Source organism: Propithecus coquereli, unplaced genomic scaffold (assembly GCF_000956105.1).
Source record: "Propithecus coquereli isolate 6110/MARCELLA unplaced genomic scaffold, Pcoq_1.0 Scaffold291, whole genome shotgun sequence".
NCBI lineage: Eukaryota > Metazoa > Chordata > Mammalia > Primates > Indriidae > Propithecus > Propithecus coquereli.
In genome coordinates, this window is record NW_012148519.1 from 2,066,407 (window position 1) to 2,078,286 (window position 11,880).

Consider the following 11,880-nt stretch of genomic DNA (forward strand, 5'->3'; position numbering starts at 1 on the left):
AGGAATACTTAAGAATCACCATGGCTGCACATAAATAAAGATCGTTTCTGTAGCTTCTCCAAATAGCCTTGCCTGAACAGGGAAAAGGAGATAGGGTGGGGATTACTCTACTGCACACCCCTCAGTATTGATATCTTTGCTGTTCAGAGATGAGGGCATACTCGGACACCTGAAACTGGTGCACAAATGCAGAAAAACTCAGGTCCACCGTAAAGGGGGTAGACTCAAAATATAAAGACTTAATAGGATAAATTTAATTGTACTCAGGCACACGGAAAGATATGATTCCTTTACATTCTCTTTCCTTCATCAAACATTCTCTGACTGCCCACTGTGTGGCAGGCACTGCTAGATAAGATACAAGATGAGTAAGTTAGATTCTCTCCCCATGATGATCAGCTTAGGGGGGCAGACAAACATGTAAACAGAAACTAAAATAAGGGATGATAAGTGTGAGTACAAAATGATCTATCCCTCCAGTATCTGCTGGAGGTCACCTGTAGAGACCCAGAACCCCCTAAACAGAAACTGCCTCAAAAGGATCCAGAAAAGAGACACTAGTGGTGCACGGTGGCTGTGCCTCTTTTTGGATACAGCCCAGATTAGCTGAATCCTACAGCTGAGAAACTAGGGAACCCTCAGCTCCCCAGTGTTTCCTGTGGAAGCCTAGGGAAAAGAAGATCCCTGACTGTCACAATCTTCATATGCCCTTAGGGTCAAGAACAATGAAAGGACACCACTTTAGTGTGGCCTGTCTTATGTCCCATGTGGCTCTTGAAAAATGAAGACAAGGGATGCAGAGGGGCAGGAGAACCCCTCTTAAGGCAAACCCTCTTAGGGGTGGAAGGAAAAGAATGCCAGACTAGCTAGAGGGCTTGGGTGAAGAAAACTGCTTTTTACCATCGGTAAGAGAACTCAGGCTAGTCTGAGAACAGATTTTGGTTTTTGTTTTTAAACATGTCCTCTATAATTGCAGTCTTGTGCCTGCATCCAGGCATCCAGAGCAAAAGTGTGCTCCTTAGGCCTAGGCAACGTGCCATTGCCCTGAGCTTCAAAGGACAAAAATGTTTCTCCCATCCCACATTTAGGAAACTACCTCCCCCAATCCTCCTCTCTTGCTATTTTGGGCACTAGCTTAGAAAGCTGGCCTTCAAGGTAAAGAGAAGAGAGAAAAGGGAGAGGGAGGTGAGGCAGTGCAGAGACTACCTCTAAGCTGTCATGCAAACAGGACACTGCTGGCCAATTTGGGGGCTGTGCTGGGCAAACAGTAGAAAATGCAGTAGACCTGTTTACCTATTCTCCCTTCCCTGTCCTGGTCCCTACTGACTAGGGAAGCTGTTTTAGCAAGGAATCAAGACCACTCAACTACTATTGTCACACATCCCAGGGCCCCCAAAATGCTTCCCCTGCCTTCTTATCCCATACTGGAGGTAGGAAGAGGACTGCAGGAATGGAGGAAAGAGGAAAGAATTCTAAGACTCAAGATGCAACTAAGAGAAGTTGAGGTACAGGACAGGGGAGCAAACTCTCAAATGCTGTCTCTGGGGGCCCCTCCCTACCTGCCTTCTAGTGTCTTGAGATGATGGGGGAGGGGTTTCCTGATGGGGATAGGAATGGAGCTGGAAGATGGACTGTGGGAGGGATAGACTAGACTATACCTGTCTAGAAGAAATCTCAACCTGTGACTGCTTTAGAGATGAGAGCAGATGAGAGGAGCAGGGAAAGCAGTCCCCAAACAGAACAGTCCTCTCCAGAGAAGGCTGGAGGGTCTCCCAGTTCACAGCCGTCTGCCATGTAAGGGCTGCAAGGTTGCAAGGTGGCAAGCGGATATAGGAATAGCAGAGGATGGGCTTGGGTGACTTTAGACCCGCTCCCCTAGTTGTCCCAGACAACTGTCTGTTCACTTGACCAGAAGTTTCAAGAGTTTAGGAAAACCAGGTTGGATCTGCCTCTTTTTTCGGACGCCATCAACCCCCAGGTCCCAGACCCCTGGCAATGCCTGTCCGGCTCTCCGTGCATTCCATTTCCCCACTATGTCTCACCCCAAAGCAGGCCCCCAGCCTCGGCCAGCCCAGAGAAGTTGGGTGGGTGAGCTTCGGCTCCCTCGCCAGAGCAGATGGCGGCTCCCGGCTGCCGGAACCCTGAGGGCAGGTGGCGGGAGGTACAGAGGTGGCCGCTTTAAGATGGCCGCGGGGAGAAGCCAGGCTGCCAAGCCTGGCCGGAGACGAGGCTGCCCTCCCGGGCGGGCGGGAGGGGACCACAGCGGCCCTTCCCTCCGGCTCCCTCGCCTCTCCCGGGAGCTCCGCATAGGGATGGTGCGGCTCTTCCCCGCACCTCAGGACCAGAAGTGGGTAACGGGGCAAGGATGGGGAGGAGAACGGTCCCTGACATTTCCACACGTCCTCCTCCCGGGCCTTGGGCTGCAAATTTGACTGCGGAGCGTTGCCACCTGTTCGGGTGTTCGCTGAGATTCAGAATACCGCGCCGAGGGGAAAGACTGCGCGCTGCCACGGAGTTAGAATTGAATCTACACCGTGTGCCCAACTCTAAAACGCTTCTTTATCAAACACCCCGATTCCACAATAAAGCTGCTAAATAATTCAGCAGCCTTGATAGGAAAATGCAGCTTCCCAATGAGCATAGTTCAGTTAAATGAATGTCTTTAAAGGGGGGTGGGGAGTGGTGGCTATAATAAATAAGTTAGCTATGATTTAATGTATATAAGTGCTAAAAGGGCAAAAATAAGCCGATCCAGTGATTGCATATAAAGCAGATAAAGAAATGTGCTGCATGCAGAGGCTAGGAGTTTCGAAAGTCTCCCTTGTATTTCATAAATTTTTATTTCTGAAAGAACATTGCCAGATTCCTTCCTGATAGTTTCCCCCCATTAGATAAGCCATCATATGGATGCAGTGAAATATTGCTTATTTTAAAGCCTTCTCTGCAGGAAAGATAAACTTGGCGGTGTCTTAACAAAATATGAAAACAGCACTGGAAATTACATACCATTTAATGTAAAACCTTTGATTTTTAAATAAGGAAATAAATAATCCAGACTGAAATCTAGGTGATATGGAAAAGAAATTCTGGAACTCTAGTATCGTCTGATATTAACACACACATATACCCACATATGAGTATTTCACAGTAGATAAAATATTCAAAAATTTTCCAAGTCTAATGAAGGCTTGGAAAGGATTGAATTACTTTTCAGAACCTATTGGCAACTCCCAGTTGATACTTGATTTCTATATTAGTTATTTTTGTTCATCTTTCGGAGAAACTTAATATGTGTCTTGTGCCAGACAAAATAGTTTCCTTCTAGGGAACTTCAATGTGACAAATACCATAAAACAACAATTTCATATCAGTTCTGTGAAAGGGATTAAAGTATTTCATTTCTAACTGTACTGTACATTCATTTTACGTTATCTTTCAAACCACCAAATTAGAAAGCAGGATTATCTACAGGAAATGAATTGAAACTGAAAAGGACCACCTCTAACTACATATTTACAAGTATCTGACATTCACAAGCCTGGTTTTGCCTGTGCAGGGAGATGGGGAGAAAAAACGCTTTGCAACTCATGTCTAATCACAGACCGGGACCACTTGTTTTTAGCCATGGATTTGATTTCTATTTCAAATTCTGTATTAACTTATCAGCAAACATCTCTTCAACTGTATCAGTTAAATCCACAGAATGCAAATCTGTAGTTAATAACAGCAGGAAGCCATGGAGAGAACCTTGGCTGGCATTAGCAAAAGGGTTCAGCCACAGCCAGGGCAAAAACAGATATATCACCCCAATCCTGCCTCTCCTTCCTCCTGGCTTCTGAGGGCCCATTCTGCTCCCCTTCAGGGCTCCCCTCTAGTTGTTGAAAACATCAAATAACACACCAATTATCTAAACATCAGATTTTCTATTTTTATTAAAAACTCACAAATTTATTCAACATGTTTTCTTTCATACAGTGAATGGTCTAATATGCACTGGAGGTCACACAAGCTTAGGTTTATTAGAACAATAAAAGACATATGAGAAATTTAATATATAAAGAAAAAAGTAGCAGCTGTTGACTGCATATTTGACCATAAAATTTAAATATTTTGGACTTTTATTTTAAAGACACAAAAATAAAACCTGTGTGGGTCTATATAAGTCATATTAACAACTCCATGAATGTTCAACAGGACTAAAAATTAGCAAAGATGTTTTTTTTAAACCTCATAACACTTTTTTTTTTTTTTTAACACTTTCTCAGGTTGCTGGTGCCAGGCACCTTTACAGTATTTGTGCTATAATTATTCTATTTGGCAACTGTCTGAATATCATGTTTTCTCTTTGCCTCGTGTAAACAACATCTTTTTACATACTAGCACAGTGAGCCGAAAGCCCTGCAAATCTGTCAGAACATCTATAGGAAAAGAAAAGGAACAATTTTGGTTGATTGCTCAAAACATTTTGTTTTTGAACAAGAGGTTTTCAAAACAGGATATATTAGTAAAACACTGAACTCCTGAATTTAACATTATACGTAAACAGTTGACTGTTTTTAGTTCAATAGTCTTTTTTTTAAACTTTCTGTGTGTGAAGGTAGAATACTTTTCTTTGTACAGCTGATGTTCAAGTCATTTTACTGAGAGGTCTGGCTGGAGACCATCCTATCCAGAGTGTCCGTGTGTGTATGTGTGTGTAGAGTTTTGTGAAGGTAGAAGAGTTGATACTGAGGGCTTTACATTTAGAATTTTGCAATTTTGGCAAAAACAAAAACCAAAAACCCAGATAGACAAAAAATATATATATAGTCCCACCTGATGCACAGCAGGTCGGCGTTTCTGAAGCTATAGGAGTTTGTTGTCACCGTTGCTGAACTCTGAGACAACACTAATAAGGGGTATCCCAGAGCTAGAAACCTCTTGGCTGGCCGGGGAGTGTGCCCGGCCGCTTGACCTCCCTCCCCCGACTGCGTCTCGCCGCCTCCCTCCCCCGGGCTCCAGGCAGCACGCGAAGCCGCGCGCCGCCTGCGGCTGCCAGAGACGTCTTCTTGCCGCCCGCCTGCCAGTCGCACACTCCCGAGAGGTCTGTCCGCGGATCCGGGTCCAGGTGCGAGGTGGGGAGAGGTCTGCATTTCCCTTGGGGAGCCCCAGTTCTGCACCTTGCCAGCCAGTGCGCGGATCCCAGTCCCACCTCGAGGCGATTTGGATCCCAGTTCTTGTCCCCCTTTCCCATCCAGTCTCCCCAGACGGAGAATGGTTCTCAAGGCTGGAGTAAGGAGCGGGTGGGGCTTGCTTTTTATGGTTTTTTTTCTTTTTTGTATTTTTCTTAAATAAAGGTTCATTTCTGTACAACCACGAACTCCGCGGACCCCGGGAGACCCCGCTACCACACGGCCGCTTCGTTCATTTCGGGGGGATGGGACAGGTGATTCCCATAGCTCGTCCCGCCGTTGACTGACAGTGACGAGAAGGGCGGGCTGGGCCCGAAGACCTCAGCCGACATGGAGTGCAGAGGCCCCGGCAGGCTGGGCTCGGGACTGGGAGAGTCCCCGGGGGGATGAGCCAGAATGTCGGTGAACCGCTGCGCCTCGCTCGACGGGTGGTGGCCCGGCAGCGGGTGCTCCAGGCCACCCAGGGGCGTCCCGGACGGCCCAGACGACGGCACGAAGGGTAGGTCCACTGGCGTCTGGGCCTGAGAGGACGGGGGTCCTTGCGGGAAGAAGTCGTAGTTGCCCCCGGGACCGTAGTACTCGCTCTGGTAATCTGCGGAGCGGCGGGGAGGAGGATGTCAGGCGGGACAGAAAGGGCGGGAAGGCGAGCCCGGAGCGGGCTGGGGAGGGCGACTCCGGGCAGCAGACGTTTGTGGCGCGCCCCTGCGGGCCTGGGAGCGGGGAGGAGGCTTGGCGCAAACCCAGGAGCTGCTCCTTACCTGCCACCCTCCTCATTCAGGGTCGGGAATTCTGCCCTCGGTCTCACCTCCGCCCCTTGCTTTCCTCCCCAGCCTTGGCACTTTTCTCTCTTTACAGAAAGCGAGGAGTGCCTCCTGCGCTGCCACCCGTTTCCAGCGAAGCCACCCCCGACCTGACCGCGCGCCGCCACTCGGCCGCGCACCCACCTCCGTAGAAGGAGAAGGGGCCGTTGGGGATGAGCTCGCCCGGCTCCAGGCGGTCCACGAGCGGCCGCATCCGGCGCGGACTGCGGAAGAAGGCGTGGCGCCGGGCGCCCAGCGCGCTCAGCTGCTTCATCCTCCGCTCCTTGGAGCGCCGGTTCTGGAACCAGACCTGAAGCACACACGCTGCGGTGAGGCCACGGAGACTCCGCCCCCCGACCCCGGGTGTCCAGCCGGGCCTAGCCCCTCAGCGCTCCACTGCCCAGCTGCCGATTCCCGGCTCTGTGTGTCTGTGTATGTGCGTGGTAGTGGTGGTGTTGGGGTTTCACGCAGGGCGGACCCTGAGCCAATAGTGAGCGGGATTCCTAAAGAGATCTGGACAGGCCGCCCTGTCCGACGTGAGGCGGTCGGGGTGCAGCCGCATTTTTTCTAACAGACACTATCCCAGTCACAGGTTCTGGGAAGGGGGGCTTTACACACATAGACACTAAACCTCTCCAAAATAGTGTCAGACACACACCGAGATTCCATTTCATGGACTCTTGTAGTCAAGGAGCCCCCCCACGCATGATAGTGACAGAGACACATAAACAGCCTACTGTTGGCAGTCTCCCAACGACCGTGACACCAAAACCCACTATCTCCTTTTCACACCCACACACAATCTCACAATGCCAAACATACTTATCCACAGCATCTCACAGATAGTGACACAGACACAACCTCCCATGCATGCACACAGATTCGCACAGCCTCCCGTAGGCCTCAGGGCTTCCCCCAGAGGGCTGTCTGCACACATGTGCACTTACACCCTAAGGCTCCCAGGCTCATCCACCACAGCCTCAAACACCCTCCAGTCACTGTGAATAGGACACCTAGCACTGACCCAGAGACTCTGGCTTGCCGCAAACACAAGTGATCTCACCTCCTCCCAAAGCACAGGCCCAGCTGCCTCCAGAGGGCCCCCCCATCCCATTCCGGCAGTTTGAGGCACAGCTGACTGTTGTCCAACCACCTCCCTTTCAATCCAGGACCACCCCTCTCTTTGGAGGAGATGTCCCTTGATCTGGAACTGGGGCAAGATACCCACAAAGTTGGGGCTGTGCAGAAGCCAGAGGAACTGATTGACTCCAGTGGACACTGAGTCCTCTTCCATCCTGCCTAACCTGAAGTGCCTGTGCAGAAAAAGGGGTTTCGACTGTGGCCATAGTGTTCAAGGGTGCCCCTCCCCCTCCGCTGCCACTATCATGTCCGTTGGGCTGGGAAGAAAAGGGATTTCCAGATGCTCCACGCATCAGAAGAGGTTTCAAAGATCCAGCAGGGTCAGTGTGTCTGAGCACCTTTCCCCCCACCCCCGGTCTCCACGGACTCACTCTCCTCCTCAACTCTGGGCTCTCCCGGGCTCAGCCTGGGTGCCTAGAGTGGCCGTGAGGGCCTCTGGGGGACCAGGTGGCTCGCCAGGGGCCTGACCTGAATGACTCGCATGTTGAGGCCGGTCTCCTGCGCCAGCTGCTCACGGATATGGCGCGTGGGCTTGGGGGTAGCGGCGAAGGCGGCCTTCAGCGTCTCCAGCTGCTTGGCTTTGATGGTGGTGCGCGGTCCTCGCCGCTTGGCGCCCAGGTTCTGGTCGTCATTCTCATTACTGCCCCCTTCCTTGTCCGACACGTTGGCGCTCTCCGAGTCCTTGGCGTCGTCCTGTGACGGGTCTTGGGAATCCGGAGACAAACTGGGGTCACTGCCCGTGGTGGCTGAGAAGAGGGAAGGGAGAGGTCAGCAGGGCCCTTGGCGAGCCTTTCTCCCCCAGCCCCACCTGCCCCTAGCGAGCCGAGAATTGGGGCCTCACCCGAGTGGAGGCTGTTCTCTTTGGCGACACTGCTGTTACTTAGGTAATCCTCTTTGCAGACGAACTTATTCTCGTCGATGATGTAGAGCTCCTCGCCGGTGGAGAGCTGCTTGTTACACATCATGCAGGTGAAGCAGTTCAGGTGAAATACTTTGCTTCGCGCTCTCCTCACCAGGTCGCTAGGGGAGATGCCCTGCGCGCAGCCCGCGCATTTGGTACCGAAACACCTGCGGGGGTTGGGGTGACGGAATGGCGAGGGGCAGGGGGAGACAGAGGCCGGGGGAAAGATGATAGCGGTAAAGAGGGAAGAAGTAGAAAGTGGAAGAAGAAAGAGAGGAGGAAGGGAGGGGGGAAAGAAGGGGAGAGAGCGCGCGCACGCGGAAAAGAAAGAGAGGCAGAATAAGGATTAAACGGGTGAGGGGGCAGGAGGAGAGAGCGCGGGGCAGCAGGGAAAAGTCAGGGAGGAAATACACATGGTTAGAGCGAGGGGCCCAAGCTGCCTCCTAACCCCAGCCTCAAACCCCAGCGTTATCCCAGAGGAAAGCAGCATCGCCGAAGAAGGCGACAATACGGCGATCCGGAAAGGGGAACGGGAACACTTATTTTCTGATTAGATTCAGAGAAGTCAGATTCGAATTAGAGCTCCGTATAAACGCGTCCGGAGCGCCGCTTTTCTCTCCTAGCGTCGCCTTTTAACCCAAAAGGACCCGCGCACCTGCGGAGGTTTGGCGAGGTTATCCGCGGTTGGTAAACAGACAGGGGCGGAGAACCCCGGTAGCGGTAGCTGGGCCGCCGCCACGTTCATGCCCAAAGCCTGGCAAGTCTGTGCAAGCGGGAGCCCCGGCGGGGTTGAACCCACTCTAGGCGCCCTGCCGCGCTTTGCTGAAGCCAGGCCTCAGGGACCCACTGGCAGCGGGTACAGTTCGCTGCCCTGCAGCTATGATCCAGTCATTGCCGCGGAAATCCCGCGCAGCCCGCCGAGGCTCAGAGGCTCAGCCCGAGCTTCCTCCGGGCATTACAAGGGTGCACAGAGGTTTGCTCCATGGTTCCCCAAAACCCGAGCCACACATCCTGGAGCTGCATTGGAGACAGCGTGTCCTGTCCCTCTGGGCAAAGCGGCCGGGGTGGCTTCAATCCCTCCTCCCTGTTCCCCAGTTTGATCTATCACCACAAACTGAGAAAAGCAGAGACCAAGTCAACCGGGTAAACTGGGAGAGTTCAAACCCGCACAGTGAAATTACAATTTGCATTTGTGCCTGTTCTTTTTCATTGACTTGTGTGTTTGTGTGGATGAGGTGGCAAAATAATGAGTTTAAGAGAACATAATTAAAATGCTGAACGGAGGAGGGAAGTAGGAAGAAGTCCTCCCGCTCCAACAAGCCGGGTCTGGGCTTTTCCCTGGATTTCAGCAAGGAAGTGGGGGTCCATGGCTGGCAGTGCCTAGGAGCGGAGCTCGCCTTTCGGAGTCAGAGGCGGCTCTGGGCCCAGGCCGAACCACCCGCCAACCCCAGGCAGCCAGGGAAGCAGGAAAAGGCTCGCCGGCTGTGCAGCGATTTGCTTACAGGCCGGTCCCAGTTTCGTGTAGACCCACGGGCATGCAGGATCGGCCTTGAGGCCGAGCTCTTTCCTGCCGCTGCCACGACAGATGGCCTGGACACTCCGCGCAAAAGGCTCCGAGGTTCCCGCCAAGACCTCTCAGAGTCAAAAGAGGCAGTGGCAGGGAGCGAACCCGGGCATCTAAGCTCAGCTTGTAGGGCGAGCTACCCGGGAGGCCGCGAGAATACAGTTGCTGCAGAGCTTGGCTCCGGGAAAGACCGGAGTGCGAGCTAAAATGCCCGAGGCTGCCCTGTCTCTTCGCAGCTTGAAGGGGCTTCTGGGCCCAGGCAGGCTCAGACCCTTTCTTCCCAGGCACGTGCAGCCAAGACCAGATCCACAGTTTCCAGGACGCAAGCAGGGCAGGGTACCGAGCGCCCAGCGCGCCAGCTGGCGAAGAGGCGGGCGCTTGCAGGACTTGGCTGCCCTCTCCAGAGGCAGCTCCTAACTCGGCTGCCGGGCCACGCTGACCTCTGATCCAAAGCTGGCCGGGAAGGGCCCGCGGGGAGGGAGCAGCAGAGGCGTGGGAGGGAAGTACTCACCGGAAGAAGTCGTTCTTGCAGTAGAGCTTGCCTTCCCGGGAGAAGCACTTCTCCGTCAGGTTGCATTTACATTCACAGCACTGGACGCACTTGACGTGCCAGGCCCTGTCCAGCACGTTCAAGAGAAAGCGGTCCAGGATGGGCCTTTTGCAGCCGGCACAGTGCACCATGGTCTTTGGTTTGGTCTGGTCTGGCCCGGAGAGAGAGGAGCAAAGTAGAGCCGAGGGGATGACTCCCGAAGATGACCGGCACGAGCTCCCCAGCCCCTCCAAAAAGAGGAGACACACTCGGCCCTGTAAGCCAAAACCCGCACCAGGAAATCAAAAGGGGGAAACGAGGCTGATGGGGGACCGGGGGCGCCTCTGTGAAGTGTGCAGCCGGGGAGTCCCAGGGCTCCGGGGCGGAGCAGCACCGCCTCAGCTCCCCCGGGGAGGAAAAGGAGTCTCAGGAGGGTGAGAATGCGACCCTTCTGCCCAGAGCCCGCGTAGGAGTGAAGGTCACCGAGAACAGCGGCGGGAATGGAAATAAATAAATAAAACGGAGACGGAGAAGACGACGACGACTCGGCGAGCTGCGGTTGCGGGGAAAGCGCTGCTGAGTTCTCTCGGGCTTGAGGTAGAGCTGTCAGAAGTCAAAGTGCATCTGCTTTTGTCGGGATATGAGGGCGAGTGTGTGCGTGCCAGGCTGCCCACCACTGGGATTTCCCCCCTCTTTTTTTAAAAAAGAAAAGGAAAGAACAAAACAGGTAGAAAAGCTTTGGATCCTAAACTGCCGGCATCGCGCAGCGGCTCGGGACGCGCTGGGCGCCCGCTCTGGGCCTGGGGGAGGGGGCGGGGACAGGCCGAGGAGGGAGGGAGGAAGGGGAGGGTAGGAGGAAGAGCTTGTTGTTGACTGCTGTTGTTGCTTAGGTTTCCCCCCTTTTGGAGAAGTGTTTGTGTCAATCGAAAACAGAGAGGGACAACTCTGGGCGGACGCAGCCAGGCGCACTCGCTCTCTCCCCACCTCCCCAGCCCAGTCACCTCGGCCGGTGGCCTGCCCGGCGGCCTCCGTGTCCTCGGGGCGGCCCTCCCTGCGCCTGGGCTCCTTCGGGGAGGCAACACAGGCTGGTTCCTCACCGCGCCTGGCCGTGCATCGTGGCTCCAGTCACAACTCGCGGCCGCCTGGGCGCGCAGCCCCGCATCGCTCGGCCCACGCTCCGCTGCCTCGGTCTAACCCCACAGTCGCTCCACTTTCTTTCCTTTTCCTTTTGCCCCTCTTTTTTCTTTTTTCGTGGTGGTGGAAAATCTGGGTTTCCCTTCTAGCCTCCTTCCTTTTTTTTTTTTTTTCTTTTGCAGCGGGAGGAGTCGGGGAGGAGGGGGGCAGCTTGGAGAGCTTTTTAAAAATGTCCTGGTGTAGCGGCTACAGTAGGCCGGCGGCTGGAACAGCTCGGGCGCGGGCCGCCGCTGTCGCCGCCCGGGCCGCGGCTTGTTGCTGGCTCTCCCCGGGCGCGCGTCCCTCGGTCCCTGGTCTCCTGGCCCAGTCCGCCGCCCCGGCGCGTCTCTCCCCTGCTCCGGCGGCTCGGTCACTGCTCCTGGCTGTTGGCTGAGCTCTGGAAGCCCCCTCGCCTTAATGCAGCGCCCGCCGACGTCACGGCGGCCTGTGACCAATCAGCGCCTCGCGGTCCCTCTGTAAACCATTCTGCATCCCCCGGCCAGGGAGAGTGCGGGGAGACCGCGTTTAGAGGATCAGTGGCGGCGGCACCCGCGGCCCCGCGCGACGCGGGCGGCGGGCAGCGCGGTGCCTGGGCCCCCTCC

General features: G+C 54.2%; 1 protein-coding gene across 1 annotated transcript; it reads right to left on the reverse strand.

The window, feature by feature from the left end:
* Positions 1-3,908: 3,908 nt before the first annotated feature.
* LHX1 (LIM homeobox 1) lies at positions 3,909-11,661 on the reverse strand. The gene is made up of 5 exons (XM_012648652.1): positions 10,088-11,661; positions 7,953-8,179; positions 7,580-7,857; positions 6,116-6,281; positions 3,909-5,763 (listed from the first exon to the last, which is right to left on the reverse strand). Exons 1-5 carry the CDS (start codon positions 10,255-10,257, stop codon positions 5,384-5,386), a joined length of 1,221 nt encoding a protein of 406 aa, XP_012504106.1. The 5' UTR covers positions 10,258-11,661; the 3' UTR covers positions 3,909-5,383.
* Between the last annotated feature and the right edge of the window lie 219 nt (positions 11,662-11,880).

Bases quoted from the DNA above. Each gene is read 5' to 3' on its own strand.
- LHX1 (XM_012648652.1), bottom strand. From the start codon at position 10,257: ATGGTGCACTGTGCCGGCTGCAAAAGGCCCATCCTGGACCGCTTTCTC. The intron at 8,180-10,087 runs GTGAGTACTTCC...CAACCCCCGCAG, and splicing joins TGCAAGAACGACTTCTTCCG to GTGTTTCGGTACCAAATGCG. The intron at 6,282-7,579 runs GTCAGGCCCCTG...TGTGTGCTTCAG, and splicing joins TCAACATGCGAGTCATTCAG to GTCTGGTTCCAGAACCGGCG.